This window comes from Chiloscyllium plagiosum, unplaced genomic scaffold, assembly GCF_037043375.1.
Source record: "Chiloscyllium plagiosum isolate Xiang-an unplaced genomic scaffold, Cpla_swu_hap1 HiC_scaffold_10, whole genome shotgun sequence".
Taxonomy (NCBI): Eukaryota; Metazoa; Chordata; class Chondrichthyes; order Orectolobiformes; family Hemiscylliidae; genus Chiloscyllium; species Chiloscyllium plagiosum.
In genome coordinates, this window is record NW_028270148.1 from 83,354,951 (window position 1) to 83,367,887 (window position 12,937).

General features: G+C 37.9%; 1 protein-coding gene across 9 annotated transcripts in view; it reads right to left on the minus strand.

Moving 5' to 3' along the window:
* senp6a (SUMO specific peptidase 6a) overlaps positions 1-12,937 on the minus strand; it is a 169,613-nt gene that overhangs the window by 16,313 nt on the left and 140,363 nt on the right. For 7 of the 9 annotated variants that reach the window (XM_043696247.2, XM_087991503.1, XM_043696248.2 and 4 more), the window contains 4 exons: positions 10,740-10,862; positions 6,472-6,564; positions 2,689-3,080; positions 1,027-1,106 (listed from right to left, as the gene is read on the minus strand). In XM_043696247.2, the coding sequence (XP_043552182.2) occupies positions 1,027-1,106; positions 2,689-3,080; positions 6,472-6,564; positions 10,740-10,862 (688 nt within the window). The remainder of the gene's footprint in view (positions 1-1,026; positions 1,107-2,688; positions 3,081-6,471; positions 6,565-10,739; positions 10,863-12,937) is intronic. The other 2 variants (XM_043696246.2, XR_015758485.1) reach the window with 2 other exon arrangements.

The window sequence follows — 12,937 nt, forward strand, 5'->3', positions numbered from 1 at the left end:
TGTATTTAAATATTAAATTGAATATAAATACAAACAATCAATCCCTTCTGCTGTTAAAACCAAATACAAACTACTGGAGGATTAAAAGAGTTGGTAACTTAACAGTAACTTATGAAATAACAGTAACAGGCTGGAAGACATAGGAAAGACAAATGATATTTACAAACATCATTCTATACACAGACATTCTACAAGATTTGAGGTTTCACTTTTGGTGAGATTAAAGCTTGAGCATTACATATATAGAGACACAATGAACAGGGAACTAAATACTGTAATATTGCAAGTGTGCAGTTAAGACCAATGTGCTAAAAACTGCATAAGATTGGGGCAAATACGAAGCAGTCTAAGATATGGGTTTGAAATGCAAGTGCATAAGATAAATAAGAGTAGTGAGCTGGAGATGCAGATCATCGACATGGAACATGACATATCAATAATAATAGAGGCCCTGTCTCAAAGAAAGTGTAGAATGAGAACATCTGGTTACAAGTTACATAGGATTGATAAGGAAGAAAAAAATGAGAATTTGCAATATTGGTCAAAAAGGACTAATGTTATTAAGGGAATAATGAGATAATCTATTTGATTAAAATTAAGTAACATAGAAACTTTCATTCTACTTAGTGTATACTATAAGCTACCAAATAATGTGAAGGCTAACTTTAAAAGTATGCAAAAATTACAGAGTAACCAGAGACATACTACTGTCCTCACATAGAATGGGCATTCAAAACTAGAGCTCCTTGTATAACTGAAGATATCATGGGTTAAATTCAACAGTCATTGAAACTGGGTGTGGGATTGTAATGCATTGCACACATTGACTGCTATGCAGTCAGCATGACAATTTCAAAAATGCAAATAGCTTTTCTCTTTGAAGTGTCAACAAATGATGCTGTTATTCTGAAACACCTACAAGTGCAATTATTAATGAGTCATACATGTATGAGGCCATAAGAAGACTATCCTGTTACCCTTAAAATAATTACACAATAAAATTGCTATACAGGGTTCTGGTCTCACCTGACTATACTCCTGATCTGGCAAAAAGTCAAAGGAATCATCATCATCAGCATAACTGACTTGGATTTGCCTTAAAGCATCTGTTTAGAAAATCAACATACATTGTAATCAGTGTTAAACTGAAAATTCTAAACATCAACAGCTCCATTAAACCTGTAGCTCTGAAAATTATGAAACTGATGTTAACATGGTTCAGAATGTGCTGAAAATCAAAATTAATAGCAGAATGTCCTTCAACTTCAATGGTCAATCTTGGGACAACCTGATCACCAACCACACCCCAGTCACCCTTGCAATTATCCTCCAAAATCAAGGAACATCTGACTTCAAATTAGCAACTTCAATTATCCCAACCGCAGTGTCCTGTCCTGGGTCAGTCAGCTGGTTGTTTAAGTCACGACAGTTTTCAGTTTCATTCACACCCGCCTTATAAACATCAAGAACAAATTCAAGAGTTATTTCTTGGAATCAGATGCTGGAATTTAAAATAAATATTTGCTCAATCCTCTAAGGCAGGGGTGTTCTATGTGGTTGACTTAAATGCCTCATACTCCATCAGATACACATGACATACACCAAGCAGATAGCTGAATATCATGGCACATAAATAGGCTTAACTGATAACTTTGGGTCACAGTGAACCCATCAGCTCCAAGCATTTCTTAAGTTTAAAACTGCAACTTTGAATCTATTGCCTGAATTCACAATTTTACTGTTTCATAACAAATTTTGAAACAAAAGCAACGTAGCACATTCTGTGACAATATTGGTGGAGAAACAAAATGAAATTGTTGTTTTGGAGTGTGAAGCTTTCCACAGAAGGTACAGCACTTTCAGACAGAACAGTGAGGTTGGAAGAGAAGTTGAAAGAAGGTAAGGAGGTAAATCTGGAGATAGTGGACCTGAATAAGCAAAACCTGCAATGACTATGTAAGAGAATTGATTTTACAATTAGTAGTTTTTAGCAGACCAACAGTGCTGGTATCATTGTTAGACAAATGCTGTGTGCAGAAAACATGAACTGATGTACCTTTTATTTGTAAAGTACCCAGAGCGTTCACATAGTACAAAACCATAATCCAGCTCGAAAACTTATGACATTTCACAGCCCCTTCATTTCTAAACTATGTTTCAGATTAAAGGAACCATAATTTTCAATGAAATCTCTGAAATAAACTTGCAATATAATCAAAACACCTTCACATTTGATACCAATTGAATGTTACCCAAATGATTTCCAAGGGTGTAAAATGATGAGAAAGTGGAAAACCCACAGTGGGGAAATCCACACTAGAAAGCACATTTCTGCCTCCCCCCCCAGAAAAACTTAAAATATTTACTGAAAGTGGTGAATCAAAATGACAAAATTAAGTGTCAATAATGGATGAAAACTCATATTTCTGCATATATTATTGAAAATAATGTGTAGCAATATCAGAACCAACTAATTAAAATCCAAAGAAGTGAGAACCAAGGAGTGTAAAGTTGTCATTAATTATGAAATCAGTGAAACAAATTCTGAAATGACAATTTGGCAGGGGTACCGATCTCAAATGGCAACTTGTAAAGTTTACTTAAATCTTGACAATTTCAGGTTCTTTTGTACAAAAGATCCAAAAGGAAAACTTCTCGAGTAGATCAAGAATAAATGTTAACAACTACCTAGCTGTTTACCTTCCGCAACATTTTGTGCCTTCTGGTTTGAGTTTTGGTCATCTTCTGATTCAGTATCCAGTTGATTAACATTACTCAGGAATTTATTAGTTGCTAACAGACATCTTCTTGTATGTAGTTTATCAAATTCCACACACTCACAGATATTGCCAGCACTAAGTTCAGGGATTTTGTCTGTGGTGTCAGGGGATTTTCTCAGCACATTTGCTGCAGTCAAGTTGTCTGCTAAACCATCAGTCTCCCCTGGCAATGATGGCCAGTTACTGTTGCTTTCCTCTAGTACGGAGTTGTTGATTTGCATTCCTTCATTTTCCTGTGACTTAGAATTTGATTCAGTGCAAAGGCCAGGAAAACAAATCACAGCCAAAAACCAATGAGCCCTAAAACAAAGAAAAAGGATTTTACATTAATATCTTGATTCATTCCTAAAGAACTTAGGCACTTAACTCCGTTTTCTAGGTTAGGTTAATTATGCCACAATGAAAGCTTAGAAAACTTCTAAGTTATATTTTCATAAACTGGTCTGTTTTCAGATGACTCAGTAAATTATTAAGTAACGGACAGTAAAAATTAGGGTCCTATTCTAGATTTCTATAAATTTGAGCACATGTGGCTATAGTAGAAATCACTGGTCTCAACACATGGATGCAACGGTCTTTAGCTTGGGCACTTCTTGCCTTAACCGTTCCATGCTTCAAGTCTTCCCTCATTTCGCCTTTCATCCTTGAATCACGATCCAAAAAACACAGTCACTCTCTCAAAACCTCCTCGCACCTTAATTGGGTTGCTTCACAGTTTCCTCTGCTTTAGTGCCCATAGAATCTTCTGTATTTGTCAAGTTACTGATAGGAAATTTACTAGATAGTTATCAAGGACGAGGAACTTCAGTTATGTGGAGGAAGCAGGAAAATGGGGAGGATTATCGTTGAAGTAAAACAGAGGGAGCGAGGCAAGATTTGATGCAAATGTTCAAAATCATGAAGGGTGCTGAGAGAACAAATAAGGATCCCAACTCCCAGTTGCTATTCAGTTGAAACATCACATGCAGATTTTGGCTGAGGGCAGGATTAGACCAAGTTATAATGTCTGCAATACTTGATTGATCAGTTAAACTTTGTTATGGATCAGGCATTAATAACAGCCATTTAGAAGTGTTCATGGATACCCCAGTTTCTTATGATCTAAATTGATGATACTACTAGGTAAGTCAGAACCTAGGATAAAATCTGGCTTGACAGAACATATGTTTATTTTATTTGTTTAGTTGGTTAATGTAGCAGTTAGTCACCAAGACATAATAGCGACACAGTTACTCAGTGGTTAGCAGTGCAGCCTCAGTGCCAGGGAGGCAGGTTCAATCCCACCCTTGGGTGACTGTGTGTGTGGAGTTTGCATAATCTCATGTCTGCGTGGGTTTCCGCCAGATGCTTCAGATTCCTCCCACAGTCCAAAGGTGTGCAGGTTAGGTGAATTAACCATGCTAAATTGCCCAAAGTTTCTAGGAATTTGCAGGCTAGGGGATCATGGGTGGGTCTGAGGGGGAAGCTCTTTGGAGGGCCATTGTGGACTTGATGGGCCAAATAGCCTGCTTCCACACTGTAGGAATTTTATGGAAAGTAACAGTCACATTAGATTGGAGATTGTCTTTAACAACAGAATGAAAGTTTATTAAACAAAAGAATTTTAAAATTTTACTAGAATTATCTCAAAACACTTAGCAAAACATAAGGTTCAATTTGTCCCCAACATTATTCATTATGTAGTCTCAAGTCCAGAAAGAGAGATCACCCCCTTATCTGAACTCTTTAGATTTTTACTTTCTTAAAATTCATTCATGGGACATGGGCATCATTGGTGAAAAATGTGGTGCTGGAAAAACACAGCAGGCCAGGCAGCATCCGAGGAGCAGGAGAATCGACGTTTCGGGCATAAGCCCTTCTTCAGGAATGTCGATTCTCCTGCTCCTCGGATGCTGCCTGGGCTGCTGTGCTTTTCCAGCACCACATTTTTCAACTCTGGTACTCCAGCATCTGCAGTCCTCACTTTCTCCTACATGGGCATCATTGACTAGACCAGCATTTTATTGCCCGGAGGGCAGTTAAGTGTCAATTACATTGTTGTGAGTCTGAAGTCACATGCAGGCCTGACCAGATAAGGACAGCATTCCCTTTCCTAAAGGACATCAGTAAACCAGATGGGTTTTTCTGACAATCAACAATGGTTTCACAATCATCAGTAGACTCCCAATTCCAGCTATTTATTGAATGCCATTTATTTAATGTCCCCAGACATTACCTGGGTTGGTGGATTAATTGTCTAGTGATAATACCACTAAGGCCATAACCTCCCCATCACTTAACTGACTTGACAGTTTTCTTGCTGCGGACTTTAAGAGAATTCAATGGGTTTTTTTCCAAATCCGTCAACTTAAGCTTTTTCACAAATCTGAGAGCCTCATGTGAAGATTCATAACCAAACCCACTTGGCCTAGAAATTTCTCAAATTAAACTCTTCTGCCAAGGTAGTTTATTCCAAGAACTACCTCTCGGAGTGATGTGGAGGTACTGGTGTTGGATTGGGCTTGACAAACTTAAAAAATCATAGAACATCAGGTTATAGTCCAACAGATTTATCTGGAAGTACAAGCTTTCGGAGCGCTGCTCCTTCACCAGATAGCTAGTGGGGCAGGATCACAGGACACACAATTTATATTGAAAGTTCAAAGTGCCATACGAAATTGTATGACACTTTGAACTTTTACTGTAAATTCTGTGTCCTGTGATCCTGCCCCACTAGCTACCTGAAAGCTTCTCTGCTCTAGTGCCCAGAGAGTCTTTTGTATTTGTCAAGTTACTGCATAGGAAATTTACTAGATAGTTATCAGGGATGAGGAAAGCTTGTACTTCCAAATAAACCTGTTGGACTATAAATTAATGTTGAGAGATTTCCTACTTCTAGGAGGAAAAGAAAACTAGTTTCTAAACTCAACATTGTGGTCATTTGAACTAAACAGAAAAACTTGCTTTTGAACTGAATTTTATAAAAACGTTGTTCATCATAAATTCTTCTGAACCATAAACAAAGTAATGGCCCAACTTGTTTCCTTTATAATGCTGGATTTGCGACATGTAAATGTCTTACCAGGAACACAACAGGAGCTTGCAGTCATTGCACTCTGACACATTTTGATTAGATCATTGTTCTGGAGGGACATTGAGCATTTTTGTTGAGGAATCAGTTTTTTTCCCCTACTTCTCTCATTCACAGATGGGGAGCAAAGCACTGAGTTTCCTTTCCTAAAATCTCTGACTTTCTCAACAAGGCCCATCTTAAAATTGTATGATCAAGCTTTTTTGTCATCTGTCCTAATGTTGCCTTTGGGTCATAAAGTGTTGTGGGATGTTATACTACATTAAAGGTGCTGCATCAATTCAAGTTGTTGTTATTGTTATAATTCAGCATTCGCACTGTACATAAGGTTCTAATCTTATGAGAGAGATTACTGGTGATAATTCAGTACTGGTTTCTACATTTTATTATTCTTTTGATCCATGGATACATCCCCAGCAACATCAACCATCAGACAAATATTCTGTTTTATCTGTGGTCCTCTTAGGAGAGTGGTTAATATAAAACCTGGAAACGGATGAAATATAACTGAACATACTTCAAGGGGAAAGGACATCAAACCGTAGCACTTGAATAATTCGCAAGACCAATATTTATGATATCCTGCATAAATTAACACAATCAGGTTGCTAGAGTACTCACGTTTCATTAATAGGAACAAAAATAAAATCCTTTTGAAAGATATCCACGTGTCTTGTCCATGTTTTCACTCTGGCATGACGTCGTTGTGGTAACCTAAGTGGTAGATATCAGAAGACTTGAGGTCACAGATGAAAGAGAATCACATGACAAAAAGCATTCTCTGCTGTACAGCCTATATGAAAATTGAACTAATTGGCACCAATTAAAATGGCAGTTTATTATCATTCAAATTTAATCTTGGGACAGTGTTAACTAATTGAGAACCCGTGGCAGAGTGACAATATTTATGAGGTACCTTCAGCATACAAAATATCAAGGAACATAACCACAGAAAGAGGTTAGGTCAACTGAACATGTATTTGTTTGAAAATAAAGACTTACAAAGGTTTCCAGAAAGTATTCACAGTAGTAGAGATGTAGAAAACATTAAAGTATTTCAAAAGTGTCGATTCAAAGTGACCAAAATCTCTGCTCATGATGCAGTATAATTGTAGAAAGATAAAAATAACTGAAAAATGCTTGAGGACATTCAAAGATGAAAGATTTTGTTTCGGTAGATAAGATTCTGGCATTAAACAAAACTTTGAATCAGACATTGGGAAATTCAGAGAACCAATGTTGTTCGGCAAACAGAAAGCGGGAAGAGGAATGAGTGTGTTGAAAGGTAAACTGGATATGCTGCAAAGCAGAAAACAGGCAGCCACAGTTTGGATAAGTTGTAACATGTTTAGGTGGACAATGGATTACTACAGCACAAAAGTAAAAGCAAGGCAGAACTTTTCAAAAGTAAAACCAAAGTAGAAACAAAACCACCTCCAGCATAAGTCAAATAGAAAAAAAATTGAATGCATGAACATAAGAGGATCAGAGAACATTGTCCATGATAACACACCAAAATTGGAGGTGTTGTGGACAGAAAAGGTTACCTCAGAGTACACCGGGATCTTGATCAGATGGGCCAATGGGCTGAGGAGTGGCAGATGGAGTTTCATTTAGATAAATATGATACGCTACATTTGGAAAGGCAAATCAGGGCAGGAAGTATATGCTAAATGGTAAAGTCCTGGGGAGTGTTGCCAAACAAAGAGTCCTTGGAGCGCGGGTTCATAGTTCCTTGAAAGTGGAGTCGCAGGTAGATAGGATATTGAAGGTGGCATTTGGTATGCTTTTCTTTATTGGTCAGAGCAGTGAGTATAGTAGTTAGGTCATGTTGCGGCTGCACACGACATTGGTTAGGCCACTTTTGGAATAGCATGTGTAATTCTGCTCTTCCTGCTATAGGATGTTGTAAAGATTGAAAGAGTTCAGAAAAGACTTACAAGGATGTTGCCAGGATTGGAACATTTGAGCTATAGGGAAAGGCTAGAGTGGGGCTGTTTTCCCTGGCGCTTCGGAGGCTGAGGCGTGACCTTATGGCAGTTTATAAAATCATGAGGGGCATAGATAGGGTAAATAGACAAGTTCATTTCCCTGGGTTGGGGTGCTGTAGGCAGTCAGCTGCAGCAGAATTGCATTCTACCTCAATTTGTAAACCTGTGGCCTCTTTAGTCCTCAATTTTACTACTACCATCAAGCCAGGTGCAGGGATACCCCATCATTTTGGATGGGAATACTTATGGAACAATTAGTTGTTTAATTATGCAGAACCATAGATATCGCAGGAACTGCAGAGCTTCGAAATCAAGCCTATTTCAATGAAAGCTGCAGAGGAACTACAAGTAGCACCAGTTGATGCTTAAAAATAAAGGGTCAATCAGGTGAAGCAACAAAACAAACAAATGGATCTGATCAAAGTGCTGCAGTCCTGCCATAATTAAACAATTGCTCAACAAATGTTCCTATCCACAATGATGGGGGAACCCAGCACCTGTGCAAAAGACAAGGGTAAATATTTGCATTCATCTTCAGCCAAAAGCGCTGAATGGACAATCTACTACGGCTCCTCCAGGTCTCTCCAGCATCACAAGTGTTAGCCTTCAATCAATTTAATTCCCTCCTTATGATATTAAAAAAGTTGAAAAACAATGCATACTGAAAAGACCCTGACAACATTTTGGTAATAGTACTGAAGATCTGTGTTCTAGAACTAGCCGCATTCCTCGTCAAGCTGCTTCAGTACACTACAATACCGGCATCTTAACTGGCAATGTGGAAAATTGCTCAGATATGTCCTGGTCACTCAAAGTAGAACAATTGTAACCCAGTCAATCAATTACTACCCTACCAAACTACATTCTATCAAGAAAGTAGTGGAAGAGGTCATCGACAGTGCTTTTATGCAGAACTTGCAAAGAATGACCTGTTCGCTGACATTCAACTTTGGTTCTCCCAGGGCCAGATGCTTCTGACCTCATTAAAGCCTTGGTCCAGACACAGACATAAGATCTAAATTCCAGAGACGAAGAGAGAATGGGCGCCCTTGATATTAAGGCAGCGATCAGAGTATACTATCAAGGAACCAGCTTAACCGAAGTCAATAGGAATCCAAGGAAAAGAGCCATGACTAACACAAAGGAAGATAGTTGTAGTTTTTGGAAATCAGCTATCTCAGTTCCAGAACATCATACAGAAGTTTCCCAAGGTGGTGACTTAGCTCAACTATCTTCATCTGCTTTATTAATTACTTTCGTTCCATTATAAAGTCAGAAGTGGAGATATTCACTGATAACTGCACAATGTTCAGCACCACGTGCGATTCATCAGATAATGAAGTAGTCCATATTCAAATGCAGCGAGACCTGGACAACATACAGGCTTGTGCTGCTAAGTGACAAGGAATATTAACACCATACAAGTGACAAGTAATTAACATCTCCAATAAGTGAGAATCTGATCATCAACCTTTGAGTTTTAATGGAGTCAACATTACCAAATCACCCACAATAAACATTTTGGGTGTCTCTATTGACCAGTTATGAAATTAACCAAGCATATAAATATTATGGCTAAAACAGCAGTTCAGAGGCTAAACATTTTTCTGGTGACTAATTCACCTCCTAACTTCCCAAAGCCTGCCCACCATCTACAAGGCACTAGTCAGGAGAATGAATGGATGTGGGCAGCTGCAAAAACACTCAACAGGCTTGACACCATCCAGGACAAAGCAGCACACTTGACTGCCATTACATTAACTCCTTCCACCACTGACATACACATTGCTTCCACCATGCAGTCAACAAAATGCATCACAGTAAGTCACTAAGTGTTCTTTGGTCTTACAAACCCACCCTGACCACCTAGAAAGACAAGGGACAACAGCAGCAGATGCACAGGAGCACCACACCATTTCAACTTAGAACTATATCGCCATTCCTTCACTGGGTCACAATCGTGCAACTCATCACCTAACAGCATTGAGTGTGTTCCTCTACCCTAATGGCTGCAACACTTCAAGGCAGCTGCTCACCATCTTCTCCAGCTCAATTAGAGATGGGCAACAAATGCTGGTCTAGCCGTTATTGCCCACATCACAAGAACAAATAAAAGCAAACTGTGGTTCTCAAGTCTCTTAGAAGTTAATTGATAATCCAACAAAATAAAATTAAGCTACTGAGGGAAAGGGTTATTAGCTAGGTTACGATATCCTTTTTATTCAATGTGCAAGATAATGGTTTAAAAATCATTAAAAATCAATTTCTTCCAGAAATACATGAACTGGGATTCTGCACATGACAGCCAAAGATGTTCTATTACATAAATCAAATGAACAGAAAACCACTGGGAGGTGGACCAGCAGAAAACTCTAGCCTCAAGCTTTAGATGAATAAACAGGGTGCGTACTAAATTAAGTGCATCTATATTGGGACAGGATGGTGTATCAGGAAAGGATATTTTAGAAATTGCCATTCATCCAATATGGAAAGGGAAAAACAAGTTCTTCAAATGGAACTGAAAGTATTTTGAAAGGCACATCAATAATTAGTTAAAGCAAAGTACTGTGGATGCTGGAAATCTGACATAAAATCAGAAACTAATTTGATGTGGAAAAGAAACAGAGTTAATATCAAGTCTAGTACAAGTTTGTTTCTTTCTGCACAGGTGTTGGTAATCCTGCTGATTTTCACCAGCATTTTCTGTTAACAATGAAAAGTTAGGGTCCAATATGGACACTCCCTCAACACAATCAGCCTTACTGATTTCCCATTGGTTTAATAGGACATCCTCAAAACTTTGGAAGAACATAGGATTTTTCACAAAACCCTTTTCATGCATCCCACTCCAATACAGGAAAGTCACACAACTGTTGTTTCTCAGTTATGAAAGCTTACGATAAATTGGCAGATTCCGGAATGTTCCGTCGTTCTCGTTGATTCAGTCGTTTGTAAAAAAAGGAGCTGAAAACGTGTACTCTATCTGCATCTTGCTGCTTGATCTTTTCAAGAACTAAATACCTGCAGAGTTGAAAAGAAAGAATCAGGAAAAAGCCAAAGAAAAAATCCTCGCTTGTCACAGTAATGCTAAATCAATGTAGACTGGCCTCCTGCCAAATACCTAAATTGTACAATTAACTCAGGCCTTGCCATGCCCTATGGTGAAAGATCACCTCAACAGTCATAAAACTTACACCAATATATAGTTAATTGACAACTACACTTAACAAATATTTTCAGAAGACAGCTTACACCTTTTCCCTAGTTTCAGTTCTCCTCCACAGATATAATTGAAATAATTAATCAATAAATATCTGCAAGAAAATTTGTATGTTCTTTGCTTTCTTCCTTAGGATCAGGGTGCTCTGTTTGATTGGAAGCTGCAGTCACAGATGGTGTTGAAGGTCCTTTAGATCTTGCATGGAACCTTTCTACAATTCCTGACAAAACAAACAGTGGAAGTAATCCATCATTGAAATTTGATGGAACTTGAAGCCATTTGCACCACTGCTTTACGTTATTTAAAATTTTAGTTTCCTTCATGCCACACTCTCCTGATTTCAATAACTGACACATTCACTCAAGAGTCTGAAATGCACAATTTCAAGTTTCACAGCAGCAACTGCATAGTAAATCTAAACTGACGTTCCAGTATTAAGAATGATTATTAAAGGTAGAGCTTTTGACATGAGATATCAAAACAATGCAGAACCTTTTGTGGTTATTCAAATGGATATGAAAGATCTTATAACAATGTTTGTGACATTGAATTGGTGCCCCAGTCAGCTTCCTAACGACCAAGATAGATCAGGTTATTAATTTAAAAGTTACATGTGGAATTGGTGTTATCAGTAGGAAACAATACATTTAAAAAGCAAGTAAACAGGAATTGTAAAAGTTAACAGTAACATTTCTTCATTAGCTGGAAAGCATTTAGCATGTTCTGAGGAAGTCACTTTAAAAATGCCGATTCTTTTCTTTTTATAAATATAATTCTTTATTTAAGTCTCATTTGTTAAAGAATTAATAGTTACTACACAATACCAATAACTTGCTGTGTTAAAACAAGAAAATTTCTGCAACACTGCCGTGAAACAGTTATAAAAAGGATGAAACCAATTACATTAAGTTTTCTGATAGTGCCATCCAGTGGCATGAATTATGTACTACTACATATAAGTAAACTATTCAAGCAAAGTAGACATGATGCATTGGAATGGACAAGTATCAGATATTTTGAATAAGGATTTAAATGGCGCTTGGAAGAAACTTGAATTCATTGTCAGGCTGGAAGCTTGAATAGGGATATGATGAGGGGGATCCCATACTGAATAAAATGTGGAAGTCTGAATTTCTGTCTGCTATGGGTTTTAATCAGTATCAATCACAGGGAGGTAGCATCAAGTACACTTACTCTTTCTGAAAATGTGTTGTAAAGGTATCTACGCCCATTCCAATGGAATTGGCAGAGGACAAGAATTTAAAACTGAAGCTAAGGATAGGCCATTCAGAACACAAACAGAAAGTAGATCTTTAGGCTAGTAAGCTGGTTTTGTTCAATCTTCAAACCAATATTCCACTTGCCTTTTTGATTACAGTTTCTATCTGTGCACGAACTTGCAGCAATCTGTATACATGAACAGTTTTGCGCCTCAACAATTCCTAGAATTTCACCATTATAAAAATATTCTGGTTTGTATTTCTCAAGACTCAATATGAATGATATTGCACTCTTATGTTGAACTGCATCTGCCACATTTCTGGTACTATCTACAAGACTTAGTGTTACTCTGAACTTTATCTCTTTTGTAAATTTGGATATACAACTGGATTCTTTCAAAGTTAACATATATGATGAAAAGCACAGGCTGTTGTAGAGCACCACTCATTATATCCTGATGCTCTCCAAATACTCGCTTTATTCCTACCAATTGCCCGTATCCAATCATTACCTCTAATTCTGTGCGCTGATTCTTGGAGGAGAAAGTGAGGACTGCAGATGCTGGAGATCAGAGCTGAAAATGTGTTGCTGGAAAAGCGCAGCAGGTCAGGCAGCATCCAAGGAACAGGAGAATCGACGTTTCGGGCATAAGCCC